This window comes from Esox lucius, chromosome 4, assembly GCF_011004845.1.
Source record: "Esox lucius isolate fEsoLuc1 chromosome 4, fEsoLuc1.pri, whole genome shotgun sequence".
Lineage (NCBI taxonomy): Eukaryota > Metazoa > Chordata > Actinopteri > Esociformes > Esocidae > Esox > Esox lucius.
This window is the reverse complement of record NC_047572.1, coordinates 18,285,917-18,309,239: the sequence shown is the minus strand read 5'-3', so window position 1 is coordinate 18,309,239 and position 23,323 is coordinate 18,285,917. Positions and strand designations below refer to the sequence as shown.

The 23,323-nt window shown below is 47.2% G+C and overlaps 1 protein-coding gene across 3 annotated transcripts in view; it reads right to left on the bottom strand.

Moving 5' to 3' along the window:
• Positions 1-23,323, bottom strand: part of sorbs2b (sorbin and SH3 domain containing 2b) — a 54,614-nt gene that overhangs the window by 2,221 nt on the left and 29,070 nt on the right. Inside the window, exons 6-27 of one of the 3 annotated variants that reach the window (XM_029119302.2) lie at positions 22,841-22,867; positions 22,523-22,647; positions 21,294-21,827; positions 19,332-19,473; positions 18,387-18,535; positions 16,573-16,639; positions 15,799-15,849; positions 15,437-15,683; positions 15,175-15,289; positions 14,442-14,528; positions 13,475-13,507; positions 12,155-12,204; positions 10,096-10,436; positions 7,933-9,510; positions 6,069-6,154; positions 5,902-5,948; positions 5,690-5,804; positions 5,375-5,503; positions 4,958-5,215; positions 3,019-4,092; positions 2,088-2,321; positions 1,270-1,380 (exon numbers count right to left, since the gene is read on the bottom strand). In XM_029119302.2, coding sequence (XP_028975135.2) covers positions 1,270-1,380; positions 2,088-2,321; positions 3,019-4,092; positions 4,958-5,215; positions 5,375-5,503; positions 5,690-5,804; positions 5,902-5,948; positions 6,069-6,154; positions 7,933-9,510; positions 10,096-10,436; positions 12,155-12,204; positions 13,475-13,507; positions 14,442-14,528; positions 15,175-15,289; positions 15,437-15,683; positions 15,799-15,849; positions 16,573-16,639; positions 18,387-18,535; positions 19,332-19,473; positions 21,294-21,827; positions 22,523-22,647; positions 22,841-22,867 — 5,600 coding nt within the window. The remainder of the gene's footprint in view (positions 1-1,269; positions 1,381-2,087; positions 2,322-3,018; positions 4,093-4,957; positions 5,216-5,374; positions 5,504-5,689; positions 5,805-5,901; positions 5,949-6,068; positions 6,155-7,932; positions 9,511-10,095; positions 10,437-12,154; positions 12,205-13,474; positions 13,508-14,441; positions 14,529-15,174; positions 15,290-15,436; positions 15,684-15,798; positions 15,850-16,572; positions 16,640-18,386; positions 18,536-19,331; positions 19,474-21,293; positions 21,828-22,522; positions 22,648-22,840; positions 22,868-23,323) is intronic. The other 2 variants (XM_034291744.1, XM_010898259.3) reach the window with 2 other exon arrangements.

The following is a 23,323-nucleotide window of genomic DNA, read 5'->3' as shown; positions in this document are numbered from 1 at the left end:
TTACCACCATCAGCAACAATCAATGTAACCAGAATATGCCAAAACCAAAACAACACCATCTTTGCTTTAATATGCAACAAAGACACTGCAACCACAATGCAGACAAAATGACAGTACTCCAATTGAATGAAGGAAATACGCCTGCTATGGAGATAAACAGTGATCATGCTGTCTATACACAGACAAAACAATTCAACACCCCTTTGGCACAGTCCAGCAAAGCCTTTTAAATCCTACTATGAATTTCCAGTGTCCACCTACACCACACACAAAGTGGTGCCAGTCCACGGACTGTTTTCCTTCAGAAATGGCCAGACACTTCTGTGTCAAAGGGAGGAGTCTATTCCAGCCGCCTGAATGACACTGTCCATTGTTCAAAAGGTCATGCAGCAAAGACACAAGCAAAACGGTCAAAGGGAGACAACTTCAAAAACGGGTCAATTATGACGACATCCCCAATGGCACACTCTTCCCTATGTAGGACACTACTTTTGACCAGGGTCCGTACTGCACTCCACAGGGAAAAGCACACTATTATGGAAATCACCACAGAGAAACCGGGATCCAATGCCTGAACGTCAGACACAGTTCCTGTTCCCAAAGTGGAGAGACACGGCATTACAGCGGAAGGTCTCCCTTTGGTGTTGGTTGACATGGTTAGCACGCATCTCTTTACAGCAGGTCATTCTGAATCGGTCGACTCCCTGATACGTGTCTATTTTATAGAGGTTGTATTTTTATAGACTATATTTGCGACAGCGTTCTATACACCGCACGTGGTATATAGAAATAATGATGAAATGATGACAGTAGTAAGGACACCTGGACACCTTTACGAGGAACCCAAACATGCGTTGGACAGTGGGTCATAATTTGATGGATAACGTGTCACAAGATGCATATAGTTAGCAGCCCTACCCTATGAGACGGCGAATGCACGGTGGTTAGCAGCCCTACCCTATGAGACGGCAAATGCACGGTGGTTAGCAGCCCTACCCTATGAGACGGCGAATGCACGGTGGTTAGCAGCCCTACCCTATGAGACGGCGAATGCACGGTGGTTAGCAGCCCTACCCTATGAGACGGCGAATGCACGGTGGTTAGCAGCCCTACCCTATGAGACGGCGAATGCACGGTGGTTAGCAGCCCTACCCTATGAGACGGCGAATGCACGGTGGTTAGCAGCCCTACCCTATGAGACGGCGAATGCACGGTGGTTAGCAGCCCTACCCTATGAGACGGCGAGTGCACGGTGGTTAGCAGCCCTACCCTATGAGACGGCGAGTGGCTTTGAGCTCTATTGGGTGAGCCGCAGGACCTCCTAGACATCACAGGGCTACGAGGGGGCTTACCCACAACAACTACCTCACGCTTTGAAGGCTGAAAGAACCAGAACCAGGAAATAAGGTAAGAAAGGAGTACTGAACCACTCACCTTCATCACACACACACACACACACAAAGGCTAACACACAAAACCTCATACAAAGGCAATACCAAAGCACATATACAGGGAATACCTAGGCCACACCTGCCATCAAAATGTAGACTATTGTACTATTATTTTGGGCATTGAGGTAGATCACGTGTATACTACTGTGTAAGTGATATGTTTGAAGTGTAACCAGCAGCAGAATATGTAGGCCGACTGCCAATGCTGAGACAGGAATCTATTTTAGGGACAGTAAGAGTGAAATAATATGAGACCACGTGACAATCCCATTTACAACAATACCATTTTATAAGTCTATAAGTCTACCATTTTATAAGTTTATAAGTCTGTTACCTAGTAAAAAATTGCTTTATCTTCACTTAGCACTTGAAACTAGTACTGTAGCTTGGTCCTGTATCCACAAATTAACCGCAGTACAGGCCAAATACAAAAGTGTGAAGTAAATCAAACTCAAACCTAAAGATAAAATCAGGTTAGTCTACAGAACATATAGTAAGAGTTATAAGAGTAGTGCAAAGAGGATTTTACAGTATGTCATCATGTAAATGATTAGCAGAGAGGACCTTCTAGTATGTTATCAGACCTGGTGGGGTTAGTAGTCAGGACATCACTTCACACAGGCACCTTGTCTTTACCTTGACCTTGGGGGACCTAGGCTCCAGGCGGGGGTACTGTTTTTTGTAGGGAAGGGGAGAGTCTAGCACCCCTGACGGTGGAGGGGTGTTGCAAGGGGAGACGAGTGGAGACAAGGGTTTGGGTGAGGTGGGTGAGGTGGCCGACGTGGGAGAGTAGGGGAGAATGGTGGTGGTGAACTGCTGGGAAGTGGGGGAGGACAAGCTCACAGAGACATACTGAGAAACATCAGCCTGCTGACAGAAGACCACACACACACACACACACACACACACACAACAGTTCATTTGTTGTGATAGCCTTAAAAAAATCGGGCATAAAAGAAATGCAGAAATAACCCCACACAGGTGAAATGACACTGTCACATAGATGAAATGACAATCTGAATACTTCCAAAGTCTAAAAACCACCGTTCGATATTAGGCTTTGAATAAATAATGTGAGTACTTTTTTGAGAAAGGCAAACCAACCAGAGCTAACCAACTAGCTAACCAGATATAACAATAATATTCTGGTATATTTTAATGAGGCTGTGTTGTGCTAGTGTAAAATGACCAGATTTTCTCTTAAGGATTTTTTTTTTTTTTTACAGACAATTCTGATAAAGCATCTGTTTATTGAAATGTCACCCGCAATTTTAATTCAGAGTACGTTTTCATTCTGAGGGAAACCGGAGACATGTCCGGGCATAGTTCTAGCCATTTACATGCTAACAACAAAGGGACTAGCTCTAGTTGGGGACATGCGACCGTAAAAAGGGGACATCTGATCACATTATGCTAGGGTAGTCCCTAATAAAAACATTTGGTATTGGAAAAATGTTAGACATTTAAATATGTAGGTAATGTAGTGTTAGTGTTTGTACGGTAGGGTTAGGTTACACACGGGTCACACCAGATGAACGGTATGTCACACAGGGGGGGCTCTATCTACCTCATCCTGTTCTGCCTCGTCTCTACAAACAGGGGTAAAGGTATTATGATGTGGGGTCGTCTTTCTGCTCACAGCAGGCTCCTCCTCTATGAAGAGCTTGGGAAGCTTCTCCATCACGTTTGGCTCTTGTCTGTGAAACCCCTCATCCTGGGTAAAAAAATCCCCTTTGGATTGTTGTCCCTGCTGAATTATGGACACCAGTTCCTCACAGAGGTCATCTTCCTGTTCCTGATCCACTTCCTGGTCTTTAGCGGTGTCCACCATGAACTGAGTCTTCTCTTTGTTGGAGAGGTTGTCCCCCACAGAGATAAACTGATTTTGCTCTGATTTTACTGTGCGTTGAGACGGGGGATCACTATCAGAAGGTTGGTAGGTTTGTGATGGATGGTCACAGTGACGTGGGCAGTCACCGGGCTCGTACACCACCAGATGGATGGGACTGCAGGCCTGCGGGGAGGGGGGCGACGGGGACATTGTCTCTGACATGGGGAACAACGGTTTGGCCTGCTGTGAGTCTATAATGGGCTTCATGATTGAGCTGTTCTGAATCTGAGACAAGTCGACCACACTGCTGCACTCAGGGCTTCCAAACAAGGGAGAGGAGGGAGAAGAGGTGAAGGAGGTGCCGCCGGAGGTGGTGAAGGAGGGTAGCGGGGAGGGGCTGGGTTCCGGGGAGCAGGGGTAAATAGGAGACTTGGGGGAAGTGATGGGGATGAAGTGGCCCTGTCTGAAGGAAGGGGCGAGGCTGCGTGGCATGGGGGGGGCGTCCCCCAGGGTTTGGGCTGGGGAGGGGGGCGCCAGGCCGCGGCCAGGGACTGGATAGGGGGTGTGGGATACGAGAGCGCTGAGGGCCTCCAGGTCGGCTAGCAGGCAGCTGTTGGGGTACGGGGGAGGGGTGGGGGCTGGGGTGCTGGAAGGGGACAGGCCCAGGGTCAGGTTGATCCAATCATTGGTGACGGCCTCCAGGTGGGCCCTCTGGGTTCTGTGGGAGGGGGGCTGGGTGAGACTGGAGCGGGGCTTCCTGAAGGAAGGGGAGGGCAACTGGGGAGTGAAGCGAGGGGGCGTGGATGAAGGCTTGGGAGAGAAAGAGAGAGGGACAGTATAGAAACACACGGCACAAGAGAAAATGGGAAATGAAGGGAAATGAATCGAGAAATGTAAAGGACAGAGACTTTACTTTGTCATCTCTAATAACCATTGCTGCATCTACTTGAGTCTAGTTGCATGAAGTCTCGCAAAACAAGCTTATGACACTTTTGGCAACACACATGTTACACGCATAAAGAGACAGGTGCCTGAGCCAGAGGCTTGACCTGGTTTACAGTGTGACTAAATAAGTGCTAGCTGGCCTGCCCTGTTGCCGCAAAGTCTGTGGATGGAGTGTGAATGTGAAGTGTGTCTGGCATGTCTTATTGGAGCGGCAGCAGCTGGTGGCTATCCCACCCACAGAGGGCTCTATTAAGACACATGTTAAAAACAGGAAAACACTGCGTCCTCAGTTAATGTCATAGTATTTACACAGCCCTCCTTTCAAACGCGTGTGACCGCGCGAGCGATATGTGTTGGCGTGGAATGTGTAATTTTTTATTTATTTTTTACAGGCTTGAGACTACACCACACCATTTGGTGGCTGGTGTATGAAACGTGATTCAATGAAAGCATGTGGTTTCCTCGTATGGATATGGGACAGGGATCCGGCTCATAACCTGAAAGGACATCTCAAGGGCAATTCATTGGATGTACAGGACCTTTACAAGCCATATAAAACAGGCTGTGGGATGGTCAATTCCAGGCGGACATATTGTCTGCATTCCAAATGGAGTACTTTGAAACAGGGCCCATAGAGAACTGGTCAAAAGAAGTCCACTACATAGCGGATAGACTATCATTTGAACTGCAGGCGCGGTGTGGTTGGTCAGGTCATCTGAGGTGGTCTTACCTTGGCCGAGCCCAGCGGGTGAATCCTGTCAGCAGACTCTCTCATGGGTAAACAGGAGGGCTCTGTGTAGTGGTGGACAGGGCTCTTGCCAGCGGGGGACTTATCCATCACTACGTCCACATAGGACACAGGGAAGATGCCCTTATCGATCACTACGTCCACATAGGACACAGGGAAGATGCCCTGCTTGTTGCTATCTGGGATCCTTCCCTCGTACCAGTTCTGGTCCACCTGCCTCAACAGAATCACCCTCTCACCCTATTAGACACACACACACAGGTAGAGATCATTCTAGATGTAGACAAAACAATTTGAAAGAACAATTTGATTTGTTAAAAAAAAAAACATTTGAAAGAACAATGAGCTTTTCATCATTTCAGGGTCATCGTTTTACAGGGGCAGCTGAAGGACTCTTGCCTTCCTCAATGAGAGCTCCACACTGGTGTCGGCGTTGAAGTTGTATCGAGCGACTGCCTCCCCAATCTCCCTGACCTGGGCTGGTGGAGGAGGTCTGGCGGGCTGGGGCTTCTTAGAGACAGGGATTTTCTACAGAAAGAGGAGAGAGAAGGATAAGCTGTGGGTTCAGGATAAGGAGCAAACAGACACTTTAAGTAATTCAGTGGCGCGCATTGAGATTCTAGAAGAGCCAGGAAGTGAGAGGAGAGAGAAAAGGAGGAGAGGAGAGCGAACGAATGAAGAGACAGAGAGGAAGAGAGCGGAGCGAACACTAACCTCCACGTACGAGATGGGGAAGATTCCCACCAGCCCGCGGTGTTCTCCTTCATACCAGTTGTTGTCGATCTGCCTGATAACGTTCACTGTCTCCCCCTTCTTGAATGTCAGCTCTCTGCACAACACAATCCCATCATGCATCATGTCTGAGGGACGCATCACTGCTGTACTCATCCGAAACTCTTTCTGTAATCTGGTTGATCTATACTTACTTCACCGTCTGTGCCGTGAAGTCATACCTGGCTCTGGCTGGCTGTTTCTGTTAAGGGCAGGGACAGGACAATGAGTCAGGGCTTCCCTCGATCAACAGTTAAACTCAGGTGTTCAGTTCATGTGTTGAATATAATCAGAGCCCTAATGAACGTGTGGTTGGCTGTACCTCTCTGACGTCAGGGGTTGGCCTCCTGCTCTGCGGGGCTTGGAGGCCCCCATCAGCATAGGAGCGGCCCCTGGAGGGTTCCTGGTCTGTGAGAGGAAGAGAGGGCCACAGTAAGGAACAGGGAGGAACAGTACCGGCAAACACTTAACATGCAAGGGAGGAGTCCATGGCAAGGGTGTGAGAGGAACCGAGACATGTAGATGAATCAAAATCAAAACATTTGTATAGCCTGTTGCATGTTATGATCACACATTGTTCACTTTACAAAGGTCTATTCTGTTCTGTACTGCCCAAAGGGAGGCCTAAATATCTTATTCCTGTACCACACAGTTTTCCAAACAGCCCGATTTGGGACCTAATGTATGTCCCTCACTAGTCCTCAGAGGAGAATCCCAAATGTATGTGTCACATTGTGTTGAAGGTATGGTATATTCAGTCGCAAGCCTGTCTCTGGCACCACTCATCAGAATGACTTAAAATCTCCATCTTAACAAGGACATTTATATCCAGCAGGCTGCCCACAGAAATAGACACCTTGGATGGAACATAAGTATTTATATTACAGCTCAGCTCCAGGTGCTGATGTGGTTTTGATGAGGACTGCTGCCAGAAAACCTTATAAAAGGAGAACTGCAAGCTTGACTCAGTGGTCCTGTAAATGGAGTTTGAATCATTACCCGAACAGCTATTAGATATTTCAGAATCCCATTAGTAGGCCATTAGTGAGTCCTGTGCCAGGATCACGGACAGGATACAGAGATGAATAATCCAACTACGTGCTTTAAAGCAGCCACACAGATCAATATACCCATCACTCGTCTGAGGAAAGCCAGATGCACATTTCTAGGAGAGGAGTATCTGTCTGTCTCTTCCCGTACCAACATCCCACAGAACCCTTTTTAGACCACGCTCTTCAGCTGCTGTCAAGTCACATGTCCGCTGCTATTTCTATTAACAGAAGCTTTTAGACAAGACACACACACACACACACACACACACCACAAACACACACAAACATGTATGCACCTCTACATAAAAGTGGGAGTCAGATGTTCTGTGGTGGGCTTCATATTGACTGAGGTAATAAACACTCTGTGAGACAACAAAGTCCTTGTTACGAAACACACACACACACACACACACACACACACACATACAAACAAATAGTCCCACTGTATGCACAGACAAATGTTTTGACACCAATGACACCTAAAAATAAGGGTGGCAAAATAAATGTTGCGGGGCAAACTCAAAGACACCACCACACAGTAAAAATAGATGAACACAACACAGTTTGACTTGTTGGAGGGGATTCATGCTTCCTGGACAGCCCAGAAGGTGGAACCACTGACAGATGACTGATCACAACACTCACAGGACAGATGGAGAACGGGTGGTGCCGATGACCATGAAGAATGGACATAACTATTATACAGAACTTCAAGACTACCAATTGGGTGAGACTGATGTAGGTCTGTTGGGAACAGGGGGAAACAGGGCTGATGGGAACAGGAGGCTGATGGGAACAGGGGGAAACAGGGCTGATGGGAAGAGGAGGCTGATGGGAACAGGGGACTGATGGGAACAGGGGGCTGGGGGGAACAGGGGCTGGTGGGAACAGGGGGCTGATGGGAACAGGGGGGCTGGGGGGAACAGGGGGCTGGGGGGAACAGGGGTCTGGTGGGAACAGGGGGGCTGGGGGGAACAGGGGGCTGGTGGGAACAGGGGGGCTGGGGGGAACAGGGGGCTGGTGGGAACAGGGGGCTGGTGGGAACAGGGGGCTGATGGGAACAGGGGGAGCTGGTGGGAACAGGGGGCTGATGGGAACAGGGGGCTGGTGGGTGGGTATATAAGGACCATCCACCTTGGTAGTAGTCTTCTCCACAGACATTGCTGTTGTTGTTGGGGTCCATGTGATGGTAGGAGGCAATGTGTGGGAGGGGGCTGAACTCGGGCTGGTAGCTGGCTGGGCTGGGCATGCCGTCAGGGTGAGGCGGGTAGGGGTGCACTGGCTCCGGGGTCTGGGCTCCAGGGACAGGGCTGCCTCTGCACAGGGCCCTGAGGGAGGAGCTCCTCTCTGGGATGTCTGGCAGCAGCTCGGCCAGGAGCCTGTGGAGGATGCTGTTGTCAGGCAGGCTGCCTCTCCTCCTCTTGGCCTGGATGTGTTCGTAGATGTCCCTCAGAGCCTCGTCCAGCACCTCATACATGGAGCTCTTACAGCAGGAAAGGGGCACGCTGCGGGTGGAGCCGGCCTGTCCGTGAATCTGGGGAGGGGAGCCACTCTTCCTCCTGAACGGTACCGGACTCACCAGGAAGGCCAACTTGGACCGCACTGACTCTGGGTCCTCCATGGTCAACTGCTTGGCCCTCTCGTGTCTGAGCATGGTGGTGAAGCGCGTGTAGGAGGCAGGGCATCGGCCTTTGCAATTGCCGACCAGGTAGTTGTTGTTGTGATGACGGTGGTGATGGTGGCCAGATCCGTAGGGGCTCTCAGAAGACGTCCGAGAGCAGCGGTCGTAGTCACTCTCGCTACAGAAGGAGGATCCCTCGATCTGGATGAAGTCACTGAGCTCGGACCGGACGGCGTCGTACTCACTGTCCGAGCAGACTTCCTGCTGGGAGGCTGGTCTCTGGGGGTAGATCTGGTGGTTGTCCCCAGTGATCTGGATGTGGACGGGCGCACAGTTCTGTCTGGGGTTAATCCTGGGGTAGTGCGGCTTGCCCTCAGGTGGGTCCCTGGCAGGGGGATCCTCGTCCAGCAGGGACTCGATGGAGAAGCGCCGCTGTGGGCTGCCGGCCACTTTGGACTGGCCCCCTGGCGTGGCCTCACGCCCACCCCCCAGGTTCGGCATGGACTTGGACTTCTGAATGAGGCTCTCAAATTGGGAGATCCTGTTGTGCACCAATTCCTGAGGCACGTCTTGGCTGTAGCCCCTCCAGCTAGCCAGACGGCCCTTGTGGAGCTCGCCCTCATACTCCAGGATCCGGGCTTTCACAGAGCAGATGACCTGGGAGCTCTTTGATTCCATTAGATCTTGCCTATTGATGTGATGCATCTTTTTGTACAGCTTAAGGAAGCCCGGGGCATCATGGGCTGAGCGTGGACGGTTCCACTCGCTCAGCGGTAAGGAAGAGTTGTTGTCACCTTTGCCTTCTTGCTGGAAGTCTTCCCTCTCTGAGCGAGCCTGTGGAACTCCTCTATCCTCTGCCAGGAGGTCATCGCAGCTCCAGGACTTGAGTTTGGGAGAGGCCTCAGGGTTCTGGCTCGGAGCCTGCCAGCCATTCTTCAGACACATTTCAGGGCTGTCATCGGAGTCCTCAAGACGCTCAACACAGTCAACAGTCTCATCATTAGGACATAGAAACACTGAACTATGTGAGGCATTGTGGGTGGGACCTGGGGAGCTGAAATGGGCTGAGTGTATGTCACTAATATTCCCACCTTAAGGATAATCCACCAAGAGCAGCATGGTAAGAGAGACATGAGAAACATTGACATAAACCAGCCAGTTATTGCTGAGGAGAAGTCTATTATAGTCGGGACCAAGGGGGTTAGAGAAAAACACTCATAGAAACACAAGGTGGTTAGAGAAATGGAACTATAAATTCAACTGCTAGTAACAGTAGCAGTCTAGCAGACAGCTGTTAGCCACGTACAGAAAATAATACACAGACAGGAAATAGCACATTGAAGAAGAATTTTTGTTCTACAGTAACCATTGAAAAATGCACAAAGCATGCACTACACGTCAGTCTTCACAGTGAATCTGAACCTAACGCTTTTATTAATGTCTTATTAAAGATCTAAATGACTTTGGTGCAGTCTGTCAGAATGAGCTCCTCTAAAGCAGGGGTCAGAGGTGTGTGTTAACCCCCCAGAAGATGATGGTTCAGGGGTGTGTGTGAGGTCTTCTAAAGCAGGTGGGTGAGATGTGTGTGAGTTCCTCTGAAGAGGGTGGGGTCAGAGATGTGTGTGAGTTCCTCTGAAGCCGGTGGGGTCAGAGGTGTGTGTGCTGCCTGGGCATACCTTTGGCTCTGGAGGGGGACGCAGGGGAAGAGATCGCCACAGGCTTGCGGAGGCCGCTGCTGTTACTGCTTCCACGGGGAGGTTCTATGGGCCAGGAGGGGGGGCCTTGGCTGGTGGCGGTCAGGCTGGTACTTCTGGGGGGCTCCACCGGCCAGACTGGGTGTCCGTGGCTATGACTGATGCTTCTAGACTGCTCCAACGGCCAGGAGGCGGGGCCCTGGTGGCTGGCTGGCCCTGACAGGGTGCTGGAGGTACTCTGGCTTGTGGTCAGGCAGCTGGCTGGTCTGGTCTGCTGGGCTGCAGGCTCTGACTTCCTCCTCTTCCTGTAGTCACTGGCTGAGCTGTGGACGCAAACGAATAGGAGAAGTCTTCAGTCTGTCCCTGCTGAAAGTCTAAGATTTACAAACATCCATCATTAATTCAAGATAAAAGGTACAGTCACTGAAGGCCTTACGATTGTATTTATTATCAGCCTTGGTTGATTGTTATTTTCCTATTACCCTATAATGGGTCTTTAAAATGACGAGGAGACCAGACACAAACCAGTCCTCCCCATGGGATGGAACATAACTCATGGAGCTGTGAATGTGAGACGCATCAATCAAAGATGGCTGCTAACTGTATACATACAGAAGGCTATTTTTAAGCAACAAGGCCAGAGTAGTTGTGGTACATGGTGAATATAGCATGGCAAAGGGGCATTCTTTTCACAGCCCGTACGCATGGTTTATTGGCCATATACCACCAGCCCGTGGCTAGTATCGTAAACCTTTACCTCTGTAATTAAAACATACATATCTTTTTTATTATACCCATGGTATACAATCTAAAATACCACAACTTTCCATCATTCAGCATCTAGGATACAATCTACCCAGTTTATATATTTGTATTACAACAGCTATTAGATATGGCACATCTGCTATATTACAAACTTGGGCCAGATTGCTAAGTAACAGAAAATCCATTCAGAGTATTCAGACCCTTTATTCACTACATAGCCCAGAATTTGGGCAGTTTCTTTCATTCTACCTTGTAGATCCTTTTAATATCCTCTTAATGTCAAATTGAATGGGGAGCATAGGTAATCTGCAATCTTCAGACCTCCCCACAGATGTTCAATGAGGTTCAATTTTGGACTTTGGCTGGGCCATTAGAGGACCTTTACAGGCCTGTTCCAAAGCCTCTCCAGCAAATCCTTTACCTTATGCTCTCTGAATCCATCCGACTGCAAATCATACTTATTCCACTCAGGAAGGGCTACAATCTAGCCACTCTACCATAAAGGAACTGAGTCATAGTTGGCCCTCTGGCAGGTTCTCTGAAATTCTGTTAGTGGCCATTCAGTTTTTGGATACCTTGAACAAGGCCCATCTTGCCTGTATACTTAGTTTGGCCAGACGGCCAGCTCTAGGAAGAGTCTTGGTGGTTCCAAACTTCTTCCATTTCAGATTGATGAACTTTCAATGGTTTAGATTTTTTTTTATAACCCTCCCCAGATCCATGCCTCAGCACAATCCTATCTCTGAGGTCTATGGAGAGTCCCTGGGACTTAACGGTTTGGTTTTGGCTCTGACATGCACTGTGAAGTGTGGTTTTTTAATCATGTCCAATCAACTGAGGTTGCCACAGGTGGATTCCAATCAATTTCTATAGACATCTCAAGGATGACCAAGGATGATCTCACGGACACAGCTCAATGTGAGCTCAATTTGGAGTGTATTGGCAAAGGGTCTGAATACTTATGTACAGTTTTCATCTTCAATAAAATGGCAAACACATGTTTTAAAAACAGATTTTTGCTTCGTCATTGAGGGATATTGAGTGATTGATGGCAAAAAAATATTAAATCAATTATAAATTCAGTCTATAAAACAACAAGACGTGTAGAAAGAGAGGGGGTCTGTATACTTTCCCAACGGCACAGTATATTGAAGGATCTGGCTGACTAAATCCACGTAAAGCAAAGAATATAGGTCATTTGGTTTAATGGATGTTACTGTTTGATGCTGAATAGTGGAATCAATAGTAGTTTAATAGAGAGGGAGGACTGGCTTACCTGGATGCCCTGTCTGTGTTCCTGTCTGCAGGGGTGTGATGGAGAGAACTCTGGAAGACAGCGAGAGCAGTGCCAAGTGAACAAACTGGGATCCATCAGTAACCTACTATTTAAAGCCCCCTCTCACAGCTGCCTCTGTCTGAGAACCCAAGACTTGCAGGGGAGAACTGACAGGCTTCGCTGGACGACAACGATTCATCTGTCAAAACTGGCAACAATACTGAACAACACACCTTCCAACACCTCTAGCACTTACTTCCTTTGTTTTGGTCATTTTAAAAAGCAGTTTTTTTGTCTTTCCCTGTCCAAAAAACAAGAGCAATGTTTAACTTACGAGAGTTCGAATGTCGAACAAGGCAGGGAACTCCTTGTATGCCTGGCTGGAGAATATGACCATTCTTCCTCGCAACTGAGGCAGCTGTCCCATAATAGTTCATTAGTAGCCCCTCTCTCTCTTTGGCCAACAGAGGTCCTGTCATATTTTTTTTTTTTTTTACAGTCTTTAAAAGTAGACTTGACGCCAAGTGCCAGGAATTGAGATTTGCTGTGATAGATTGGTGACTGTTAAACATAAAACTGCTTCAAGTGACAGCTACCTCACAGTCTGACATCATGGGACAGACTTGGACCCCCCCGATTAAAAGACCCCCATCATCTCTGGTCTAGTGAGCTCCTTCTATGTATAGTTGTTTATACAACATCGTAGCTATATATGTACTTTAAAAACATACACAGTATAGTGCGTTTTATGAAAATATAACATGTGATTTATTTTAATCATAACAAAGAGATTCAATTAAGCTACAACATTTATTTTGGCTAAATAAATTAAACAAAATTAAACAGATTCTGAGAAAAAACAATGCTGTATAATCAAGAGTAATATTTACCACATCGAAGAAGCTACCTTTACCTCAACAGAAAAGACTGGGGTGAAACTGGAGACGTAACATGACACTGTAGGAAATGTCCACATAAATGCCTCAGCTTTTACAAGAAAAGCTTGGCAGAGATAATCATTTCTGACTGCATTTTGCTAAGATCCAGGTTATATGCATTTTCTAAAAATACACTGAAAAGCAAATAATGCTTTTTCCATTTTGTTGACAACAGGTGCTTGCTACAGCTATGAAGGAAGAAAATTACCACTAGGAAGAAAAAACACCAATATGTGACTTTGTTCTGGGTAATAAAGGAGACTTTCCGTATACTAAAGGTTCTCCCTGAGAGCCGTTTCAGTGCTGCTACTGCTGAATGGCGTCAGTCTGCTCTACGATAGGGGCTGAATAACAGGCATGCAGGGGCTGGCATGGTCTTTACCTCAACAATATAATCCAGAGGTTTTTTAGGAGGCTGAACCCACAGGATAGAAGGAGGAGATGTGGAGGAAGAGGAATCAGGGGCATCATGAGGAAGAACATGTGGAGAGAGTTATATGGTAAAGGTCACAGGATCACATGATCACTCTTACACACCCAACCGTGCACGTGTAACGCTTGTGTGCACAAGTAAACACAAACTGGTGTAGGCTTGTCTGAAGTTGAACACCACACACACACACCACACAGAGTAAAAGGAAGAAAAGGAAGGATGAATATAATTGAGAAACTCTGGTCAAACATGCATAAGCAAATGACACTGCAATATTAGGGCTGTGGAAGTGATGAAGAACAATATATTAAACTGTTCATCACATGCAGCTTCACAAACCATACACCATGTCATTGACCTTTATGCTAAACTACAACAGCATTGTATACATGCGTTTAGCACCTGTAAACCACAGTGGTGCAGCATCTAGCCTACTGGAGTGAGACCCAATTTAGCACATCAAACAACAAGCCAAATCACAGCACACAGTCGGTGACACAATGCAATAATAAAAGGTTGGATGAACTGAGCAGAAATACGCCATTTTCACTCTCCAACAGAGGACCAACATTAGTTTCAGCCTAAGGCTCCTGTTTAACCTTTACCTCACCAGAGAACAAGCACAAACTGTTGTGGTTCCTGTTTGTTCCAAATGACACTGGTGAAATCGGGTTCTATGTCCAATGCAGTGCACTGCTTTCATCAGAGCCATTCGGCTCCAAAGAGTCCACTATAAAGTGTGCCATTTAGGACATATCTCTTAACATGCTATGATGCTAATAGTGTAAAACTTGTGGATCCAACCGGGGAACCTTGTAGCATATTCCCTCCTCGCCATAGGGCTGCAGAGACACTGACACACTAACACCTAGCAACAACAGCTAACAGGGAGAGAATCGCAGTGGCCCTCACTTACCGGACGTCCAAACTCCAGCTCAGCAAAGAATTTATACCAAGGCTCTTCCTCTAAATCTAGCTCAGTTGGGTTTGAGTTACTAGTAGTCTGTATTGACAGGATGGACAGGAAGGAATTGGGAAGAAGGAGGGAGAGGATGACAAGTAACGCACAAACAAAGAAAGGGGTGAGATGTGTGATGAAGAGCAGAGGAAAATGGATGCAAATTGAAAACAACACCTGAGAAACAATATACACCTGAGAAACAGTAAAAGCATATAATTACTGAGAAAACCTCAAAACACACCAAAAGAGGGCGCTAGTCGCCCTGAATGAAGTTCTGTCCACTGCGTTACAATACACTGCCTCTGAGGGGAAACACTGCAGCAACACTCATTAGGAATCATCTCAGCCTTCAAAAACATGAAATGAAAAAACTCATCTTGCAAGCAATAACACGGATCTGGCGATAACATTTTGAGAAAAGAAAATCCAATTTATAGAAAATCTGTGAAATGCGCCATTGATACCGCAATTGCACTGCCATATGAAATAAATTGCTCCCATATAATAAAGCGGATCCCTGTACCATGTATGTGCCTCTGAATGGTGCATCACCATCACTCCGCGAATGAGAAGAACCCAGTAGGTCTCATGGTCTGCTAGAGAACCTCTGCTAATTCCCTGCTGGAAGGAGTGAAATCAACACAAGAGATCAGATGCCATTAGTTTCGCTGTAACTGCCTGGCCTCACCTGTTTCTCCTGCTCCAAAACGGAGGACTTTCCAGGCTCATAGTCAAAGATGCTCCTGGGTTCTGCACGGTATTTCCGGGTGTCCACCTTTCGATCTGGGGGTCCATACTGATTCCTTGTTAAAGAAGCAGAACATAGAGAACTTAGTTAGAGATGTTATTAGACAGTTGCCAGCTTGCTCTACGCCCACACGAGCTGCCAAATGATTTCAAAAGGCGTCTTCGTTTTTTTAAAAAGGGATTGAAAAAGAATACAGTCTTACGTGTCTACCGTGCCTCCGTGGGCGGGGCCAGTGTCCCTCTCACGCTCCTCGCCTCGAACCTGACTGAACGATGCTTCAGGAGGAGGTGCAGGTGGCACGGGCGATGCATTTGTGCTCCTGAGTATGCTGCACGTGCCGTTGTCGGACACACTCTTGGTCATAGGCCGGTAGGTGTGACTCGTGGGCGGAGGGTGCGCCTGCAGAGACGAGGCCGGGCGAAACGCCGGGACGGAGCGACGGTGGTTGTCTGTCATAACGGCACAGGGCGCAGTGTGAAATGCAGCCCTTCATTCAAAGGCGAACTGTGTTTGACAGAATATACAGAGGGTTCCTCTGTCATATGTAATGGCACCCTGTCGTACCTGTGCTCACAGCCGCGGCGGTGATACTAGAGACGTCCGTGTGGTCACTGCCTGCGCAAAACACACGAGAACGGGCGGACGATTAGTAGCGCACTCTGACTCCCCAGTGTGAAAACAATGACCCCTTTGTTTTCATCCATTACTTAAAAAATGTAAGCTGTTGTCTTTGTTAGGAAATGCGCTCGCGAAGCCGCCCATGCGTGATTGTGTTAAGGAGATTACAGTCAAAGACAACGCTAACATGCGTGATGCACTATGTACATCTTACAGACATTGACCTATTTGCCAAGGTTGCCAGGAACTGCTTGTGTCTTCCAGCGAACGATGGGAATACCAAAGGACACCAGGGAGCGTTCGCAGGTGTTGCTGAGATGGTAAATATCAGGCATACGGTTGCATGTCACTGGTGTTAATGTGTGTGACCTTGTGACCTTTGTAATCCCGGAGGGGGAGGCGTGGTTTGCTGCCACTAGCTGGCTGTCGTTATGCAGGAACTGCACTGTCAGATACCCAGTAATTGCATTTCTCTAAGCTGCAGACTGCTGAGCAAAGCTGCTCCATTGTCAAACGTTTGCTGTTGTTGGTACTAGCAACCCCCCCTCCTCCCCATGGGGACATATGTAGTTCAGGGGGGTGGGGGGACAATGTAACAGGCTGCACCATATATCATTTAGAAACCCCCCCTCCCGACCCTTCTGAGGGACCATGAGGTCAAGTGGAAGGATGGATATGGAGGACCTACATTCTGTAGTTACTATGGAAACATGCCCTTACCTGGTTTGCGAACCACGTGAATCTGCTTGAACATCGACTTGTACCAGTCCCTTGATCTGTCCCCGGTCTTTCAGAAAAACAGTGAGCATAATCATTAAGCAACACTGCTCCATTAAAAGAGACTGCAGGAAAATGAGGACACAGACAAAAAGTAGTTCTGTGCCTAGGGAATAGGGTCATTTAGAACGAATCTTGGTGATTGTCCACAGACTAACCAACGAAGCAGACCTCAGAACCAGGGCTCCATTAAATGCATCAGGGACAGAAAATAAATGTCTCCATATATAATACTGTACAGTAAAAAGCAGGCTTGGACCAGATGACCTAAATTGATTAGAGATTAGCAGTACAATATGGTTCACTATTCCCAGAATAATGAACCCTATTAATATGACCATATAACCTAAATAGTGAACCAAGTAATATGACCATATAACCTAGATAATGAACCAAGTAATATGATCATATAACCTGAATAATGAACCAAGTAATATGACCATATAACCTAAATAATGAACCAAGAAATATGACCATATAACCTAAATAGTGAACCAAGTAATACGACCATATAACCTAGATAATGAACCAAGTAATATGATCATATAACCTGAATAATGAACCAAGTAATATGTCCATATAACCTAAATAATGAACCAAGTAATATGACCATATAACCTAAATAATGAACCAAGTAATATGACCATATAACCTGAATACTGAACCCAGTAATATGACCATATAACCTAAATAATGAACCAAGTAATATGACCATAACCTGAATAGTGAACCCAGTAATATGCCCATATAACCTTAATACTGAACCCAGTAATATGACCATAACCTAAATAATGAACCAAGAAATATGACCATATAACCTAGATAATGAACCATATAATATGATCATATAACCTGAATAATGAACCAAGTAATATGTCCATATAACCTAAATAATGAACCAAGTAATATGACCATATAACCTAAATAATGAACCAAGTAATATGACCATATAACCTGAATACTGAACCCAGTAATATGACCATATAACCTAAATAATGAACCAAGTAATATGACCATAACCTGAATAGTGAACCCAGTAATATGCCCATATAACCTTAATACTGAACCCAGTAATATGACCATAACCTGAATAGTGAACCAAGTAATATGACCATATAACCTGAATAGTGAACCAAGTAATATGACCATATAACCTGAATACTGAACCCAGTAATATGACCATATAACCTAAATAATGAACCAAGTAATATGACCATAACCTGAATAGTGAACCAAGTAATATGACCATATAACCAAAATAATGAACCAAGTAATATGACCATATAACCTGAATAGTGAACCAAGTAATATGACCATATAACCTGAATAGTGAACCCAGTAATATGACCATATAACCTTAATACTGAACCCAGTAATATGACCATAACCTGAATAGTGAACCAAGTAATATGCCCATATAACCTTAATACTGAACCCAGTAATATGACCATATAACCTAAATAATGAACCAAGTAATATGACCATAACCTGAATAGTGAACCAAGTAATATGACCATATAACCTGAACAGTGAACCAAGTAATATGACCATAACCTGAATAGTGAACCAAGTAATATGACCATAACCTGAATAGTGAACCAAGTAATATGACCATATAACCTGAATAGTGAACCAAGTAATATGACCATATAACCTGAATAGTGAACCCAGTAATATGACCATAACCCAAAGTGAACTCTAGCAGTAGGGCCCTATTCTCTATAGGGTGCCATTTGTGACACAGCCTGTCGGCTCACCGTTTTGATGGCGCCAGACTCCTCCACAGGGTGGATGCCTTTCCCCGCCTCGCCTTCCCCTGAGGCTGCTGGTGCCCCCGGGTGTCCCTCCTCACCTGGGCTGGTAGAGGGTGGGCGACTCATACGGGGGTAGCCCGGGGAGCGGAGCTCTAAGAGAAGGGAGACCAAAGGAGGAGCAGAGGGACGGTGAGTATGGACGAGACGGAAAGGAGAGACAAACCATGTCTACAGTACATGAAAACCTTCCCTCCACACAGAAGAAATAAAAGTCTTATTTTGCGTAGGATTTATGGGTGATAAGAAGTGTTTTGAACCAGATCCCAACCAGGAGTCTGAGGGAAGCTGGTCTACCAAGACAACATAGAGCAGCGGACATGCCATGGGCCACAATAATCCCTGCACGTCCCAGCCTCTGTCCTCCTCCTCAACCCTCCCCTAAATACTCCCACCTTCAGATTAGTGGTCTAATCCGCGTCACTTGGCCACTGGGATTACAGAGATCAGTGGACGCAGACAAACACCACCACCACCCACACGTAAAAGGAGCCTTGAACTCCCTCGCTCTTCTCTCTCACTCTCTCCCTTTGCCTTCTCTCTCCCCCTCTCCTCTCCTCTCTCTCTCATCCCTCTATCCTCTTATGTTTCCCTCTCCCTCTTTCCCGTCTCTCACTCAGCCCGAGACCCAGCACAGAGAAGCCCCGGCTAGCTTGGGGCGGTGAGGCTGTTCTAATTAGAACGGTATTAGTGCCTGGCAGCGCTAGCAGAACAGACACACCCAGACAAGAAAGGGGGAGGGTCCTGCAGGCTAATTAAAGCCTAACGTGCACCCTTATTCTGCAGTTGTGAGCATGTGTTTGACCGTGTGTCTGTGCGCGCGTGTGTGTGCAGTTGATCGCTGATTTACAACAGGCTGCAAGACAAACAGGGATATGGGGAAGCTGTCACCTGTGCTCCTGGCCTGTGTTATGAGGCCGAGGCTGGGGCTAAGTGAGGGCGGAGGGGGGTAGGACATGGGGGAGAAGGACCTCTGAAGGTGACTGTGGGAGGTGCCTGTGACCCCGGGGTTCCCATTCACTCCCCTGTGGTTCTGAGAGACACAGGGACAGACAGAGAGAGACAGAAGGAGAGGGAGGAAGAGGGAGAGGAAGAGGGAGAAGAAAGGAACATTTAAACAATATAATGTTAACGTGTTAAGACATAGATGAGCCGTAACATCAGTAGACAACTAAAGAAGGACTGTCTTCTAAACATCGTCTGTTTAGAAGACAGAGACAAAGTATAGGTTAAGAACCAACAGTGTGTGGTTATAGACAGCATTACACTGCAACAACACAATGGTGACCACCTACAGACAGGTTTGTTATCAGTAACAAGGTTTTCACAGGGGAAGATAATGAATAGGAATCTCTGGGTTAGATTAAAACAACTCTGTTAACAGCATGGCTGTGTAAGAATGGTTTGTTACAATGTACTATACTTGTTTTCCAGCTACTGTCACTCTGTTAGTTGGGAATGCTGAAATAACGTAATAAAGGTACAAAATATCTAACAAAAACAAAAATGGTGACAGGAACCCACATTCAGACATTGTAACATGACAAGGACCAATCACAGTGTCTAGTGAGAGTCTGTGGAACAAATCGCATTAGTTGTTAACCTGACAGAAAGCATTAAGTAGGGCAAGACCAAGCGGAGGAGTGGATCGTCTGCTGTTCAGGGTGAAGACAGGCGACAGAATATCAACCAATCAACCCAAGAACCGTCGATCGCCTCTGGTTAGTGGCTCAGGACCTGACTCAGGCCCATTTGAGAAGAGGGGTCTGAAACAGCGAGGGAGGTTTGAGTAGGCGAGGGCGCTCAGCTCGGGAAGACGGCGTCTTGTGTGAATAGTTACGTTAGCGCCGGAGGTGACGTGGTTAGTTGCAGCGACCTTGGTGACATCTGTCGTGGCTGACGCCTGGTTAAGAGTGGGAGGGGGCGCCTGGGAGGGTGTCTCGCTAACACGCAGCAGGACAGAGTGCTGGAGCCCCTCCTCTAAAACAGCCGCGGATGAGTCACTGTCGGAGCAGCTAGGGGATGAGGCCGCTCCGCTCGGCTTGGGGGGTGGAGGGGCCCCCGGGGGGGCGGGGAGGGGGGGCATGGCCCAGCGGGGAGCGGCGGGGGAAGGCTGGTGGACCTTGAGGGGTCAGGTGAGGGACGGAGGTGAAAGGGCCCGGTTTAGAGGGGGCTGGCGGGCCTGCAGGGTGGGTTCAGGAGACGTTCGTCTGTGCGACAGGCTCAGTGGGCCTTGAGGCTAAACGCAGAGAGAAGAGTTACGGGTAAAACACAGCTGATACACCGCAGCAGTGGCTGGTGGAATGAGATGGAAGGTGCGTGATAGAGAAGACCGAATTAGACAGAACAACACGCTGGTATGTAAGTAAAGTCAGCGGACATTCTGGTCCCTGTGGGGAAAGACAGGTGTTAGGAGCGTTGGTTTGAGGACAACTCCAGACAGCAGTTTTAATGAGAACATTTGGTTTCGGCCCTTCAAAACCCTTTGCTTCAGAAATGCTGTGATGGTGCCTTCATGCAGGAATGAGGTCACAAACACAGACATGCAAATCATATATTTGATACGTCCTTATTTTCTCTGAGATCAATTCCTATGTTTTCAGAAGAGCTATTGCATCAATTCTAATTACCATAATATTAAAAGTGCACCCTCATTAAAAAGCAATTCCAACCTAAAGGGTGCTCCGAGGCAGCTATACCTAAGCGCTTGTTAGACACAAATCGTCTGGTCCCGGGGGACCTATGGCTAATATCTACTAAACACGATGGGTTAGTGTGTCAACATGGCGGTGGGACTGTTCTACAGAGAGATGGGAGATGGTTAAGTCAGTAGAATTTGGAAATGTGTTGTACCACTTGTCGGCCTGCAGGGGGCGCAAGCAGCAGGGGGCTCGTTCCTGTGTCCTTGGGTCCGGTCGACGTTGGCCCTGCTGTGGGGAGGGGGGCTTGACAGAAGAGCGGCAAGGGCACAGTGACCACCAGGGGGGTGGAGGGTGTTATGCGGACAGACAGGGAGGAGGTGTGTCGCTCTCGGTGGGGGAGGGGTGGCTTGTCCGTCAGGACAGCCTCACAGTGAGGGGGTGGCCGGGTACCAGGGAAGTAAAGGATCTCAGTAGCCTGTGACGGGGTTAGTCCGGGGGACAGCCTGCCGGATCCCTGAGACAGGGAGGAGCTACTGGTGCTTGGTAAAGTTGACACTGTGGTGGGGTTGTGAGGGGTGTCCTCTGGGCACAATGAACAGGACATGGTTTCTGAGGAGTGGGACTGGTTCCTGACGACCAGTGAGTTAGAAGAACAGTCCCCAAACCCGGGCAGAGGAGGACTGTAGGGTGAAGGGGGACTACCAACAGGGCTCAGGTGGATGCCATGACTGCCAGGAGGTGGGGTCTTATTCAGCCAAGGCATTCCAGAACAGAGACAGACAACAACATAAATTAAGGCATTGGATGGGTCTTCTGTTAACACAAATGAACACCAGTACCTTGACCTGCCAACATCTACCTGCATAGAGTATGTATATCAGTAAAGATAGCATGTTCACCTAATTCCCTATACACTACACCCTATTCCAAATACAGTACATTCCAATTCCCTATACACTACACCCTATTCCAAATACAGTACATTCCAATGCCCTATACAGTACCCCCTATTCCCTACACAGTACATCCTGTTCTCTATACAATACACCCTATTCCCTATATAGTACATCCTATTCTATATACAGTAAACCCTATTCCCTATATAGAACATCCTATTCTCTATACTGTAAACCCTAATTCCTATTCAGTACATCCTATTCCCTATACAGTACATCCTATACCCTATACTGTAAACCCTAATTCCTATTCAGTACATCCTATTCCCTATACGGGTACACTACTGGAGCTCTAGTCAGAAGTTGGACACTATAGGAAGGGTGTTATTTCCGAGGCAGCCCGGGGACCAGGGGCGTTCCTACTTCCATTTCCCGTCAAAGGAAAAGCTCAGGCAGAGACAGGAGACAGCGATGCTGAGAGGGAAACAACTGTGCTGTAAACAAACACTGGATGACGTCACTGGACTCCAGCCACTGGACTCACTGGTGTTGGAGATCTCTTGCCCTGCAGGTTCGGCCTGACGCTCCTGAATCCTTTGGCAGCCAGGGAGGAAGTGGTCACGTCTCCGTTTCTCAGGCCCTCTGTAGCACTGTACGAACGCCACACATCTAAAGATCACAGAACAAAGATCATCTAAGTACACGCTTCTATAAGGCACTGTGCTTTTTCCGTCTTTTTTACCAGGTGTAACCAAACCAAAATGCTTTATTTATCCAGCCTCAGTTCTGAAGACTTCACTTCAGTATCCTCAACTTAAATGTAAGGACAAAAATCTTTCTAATAAAACGTTGGAGTCCTTACCAGAATCTGATGGGTTAGAATCATTACCTAGATGGAAGAAATAAAACAAGTCAGTATTTCATGATACCTAAGTCCATCATTTGGGTAAATTATATATACATCTTCCCCAATGCAGGAACAGATCTATTAATGTGTCAAGAAAAACGACTGCAACTGATATTTTACACAGTCTAAGCTTAATAATAAACCAATATACATGAGCACAGTTTGATGAACATGATGAAAGATGGATGGGTTGAAAATGCAGGGACAGAAAAAAGCAGCAGTACACAAAAAGCCCTACTGTCAATAGTCATGGTTTGTTTAGCCAGGCCATAAACTATTAACCCAACACCGAGTTACTGTGCAGTCCACGGAATAATCAAACAATGACTCTGTGTTAGCGGGAGGTCACAGTCCAATAAGACAGTCACACTGAAACAGGTCACGCTCAGAGGAAATAAGACCTAAGTACACAACCGTCACCATGGTCCCATCAAAACT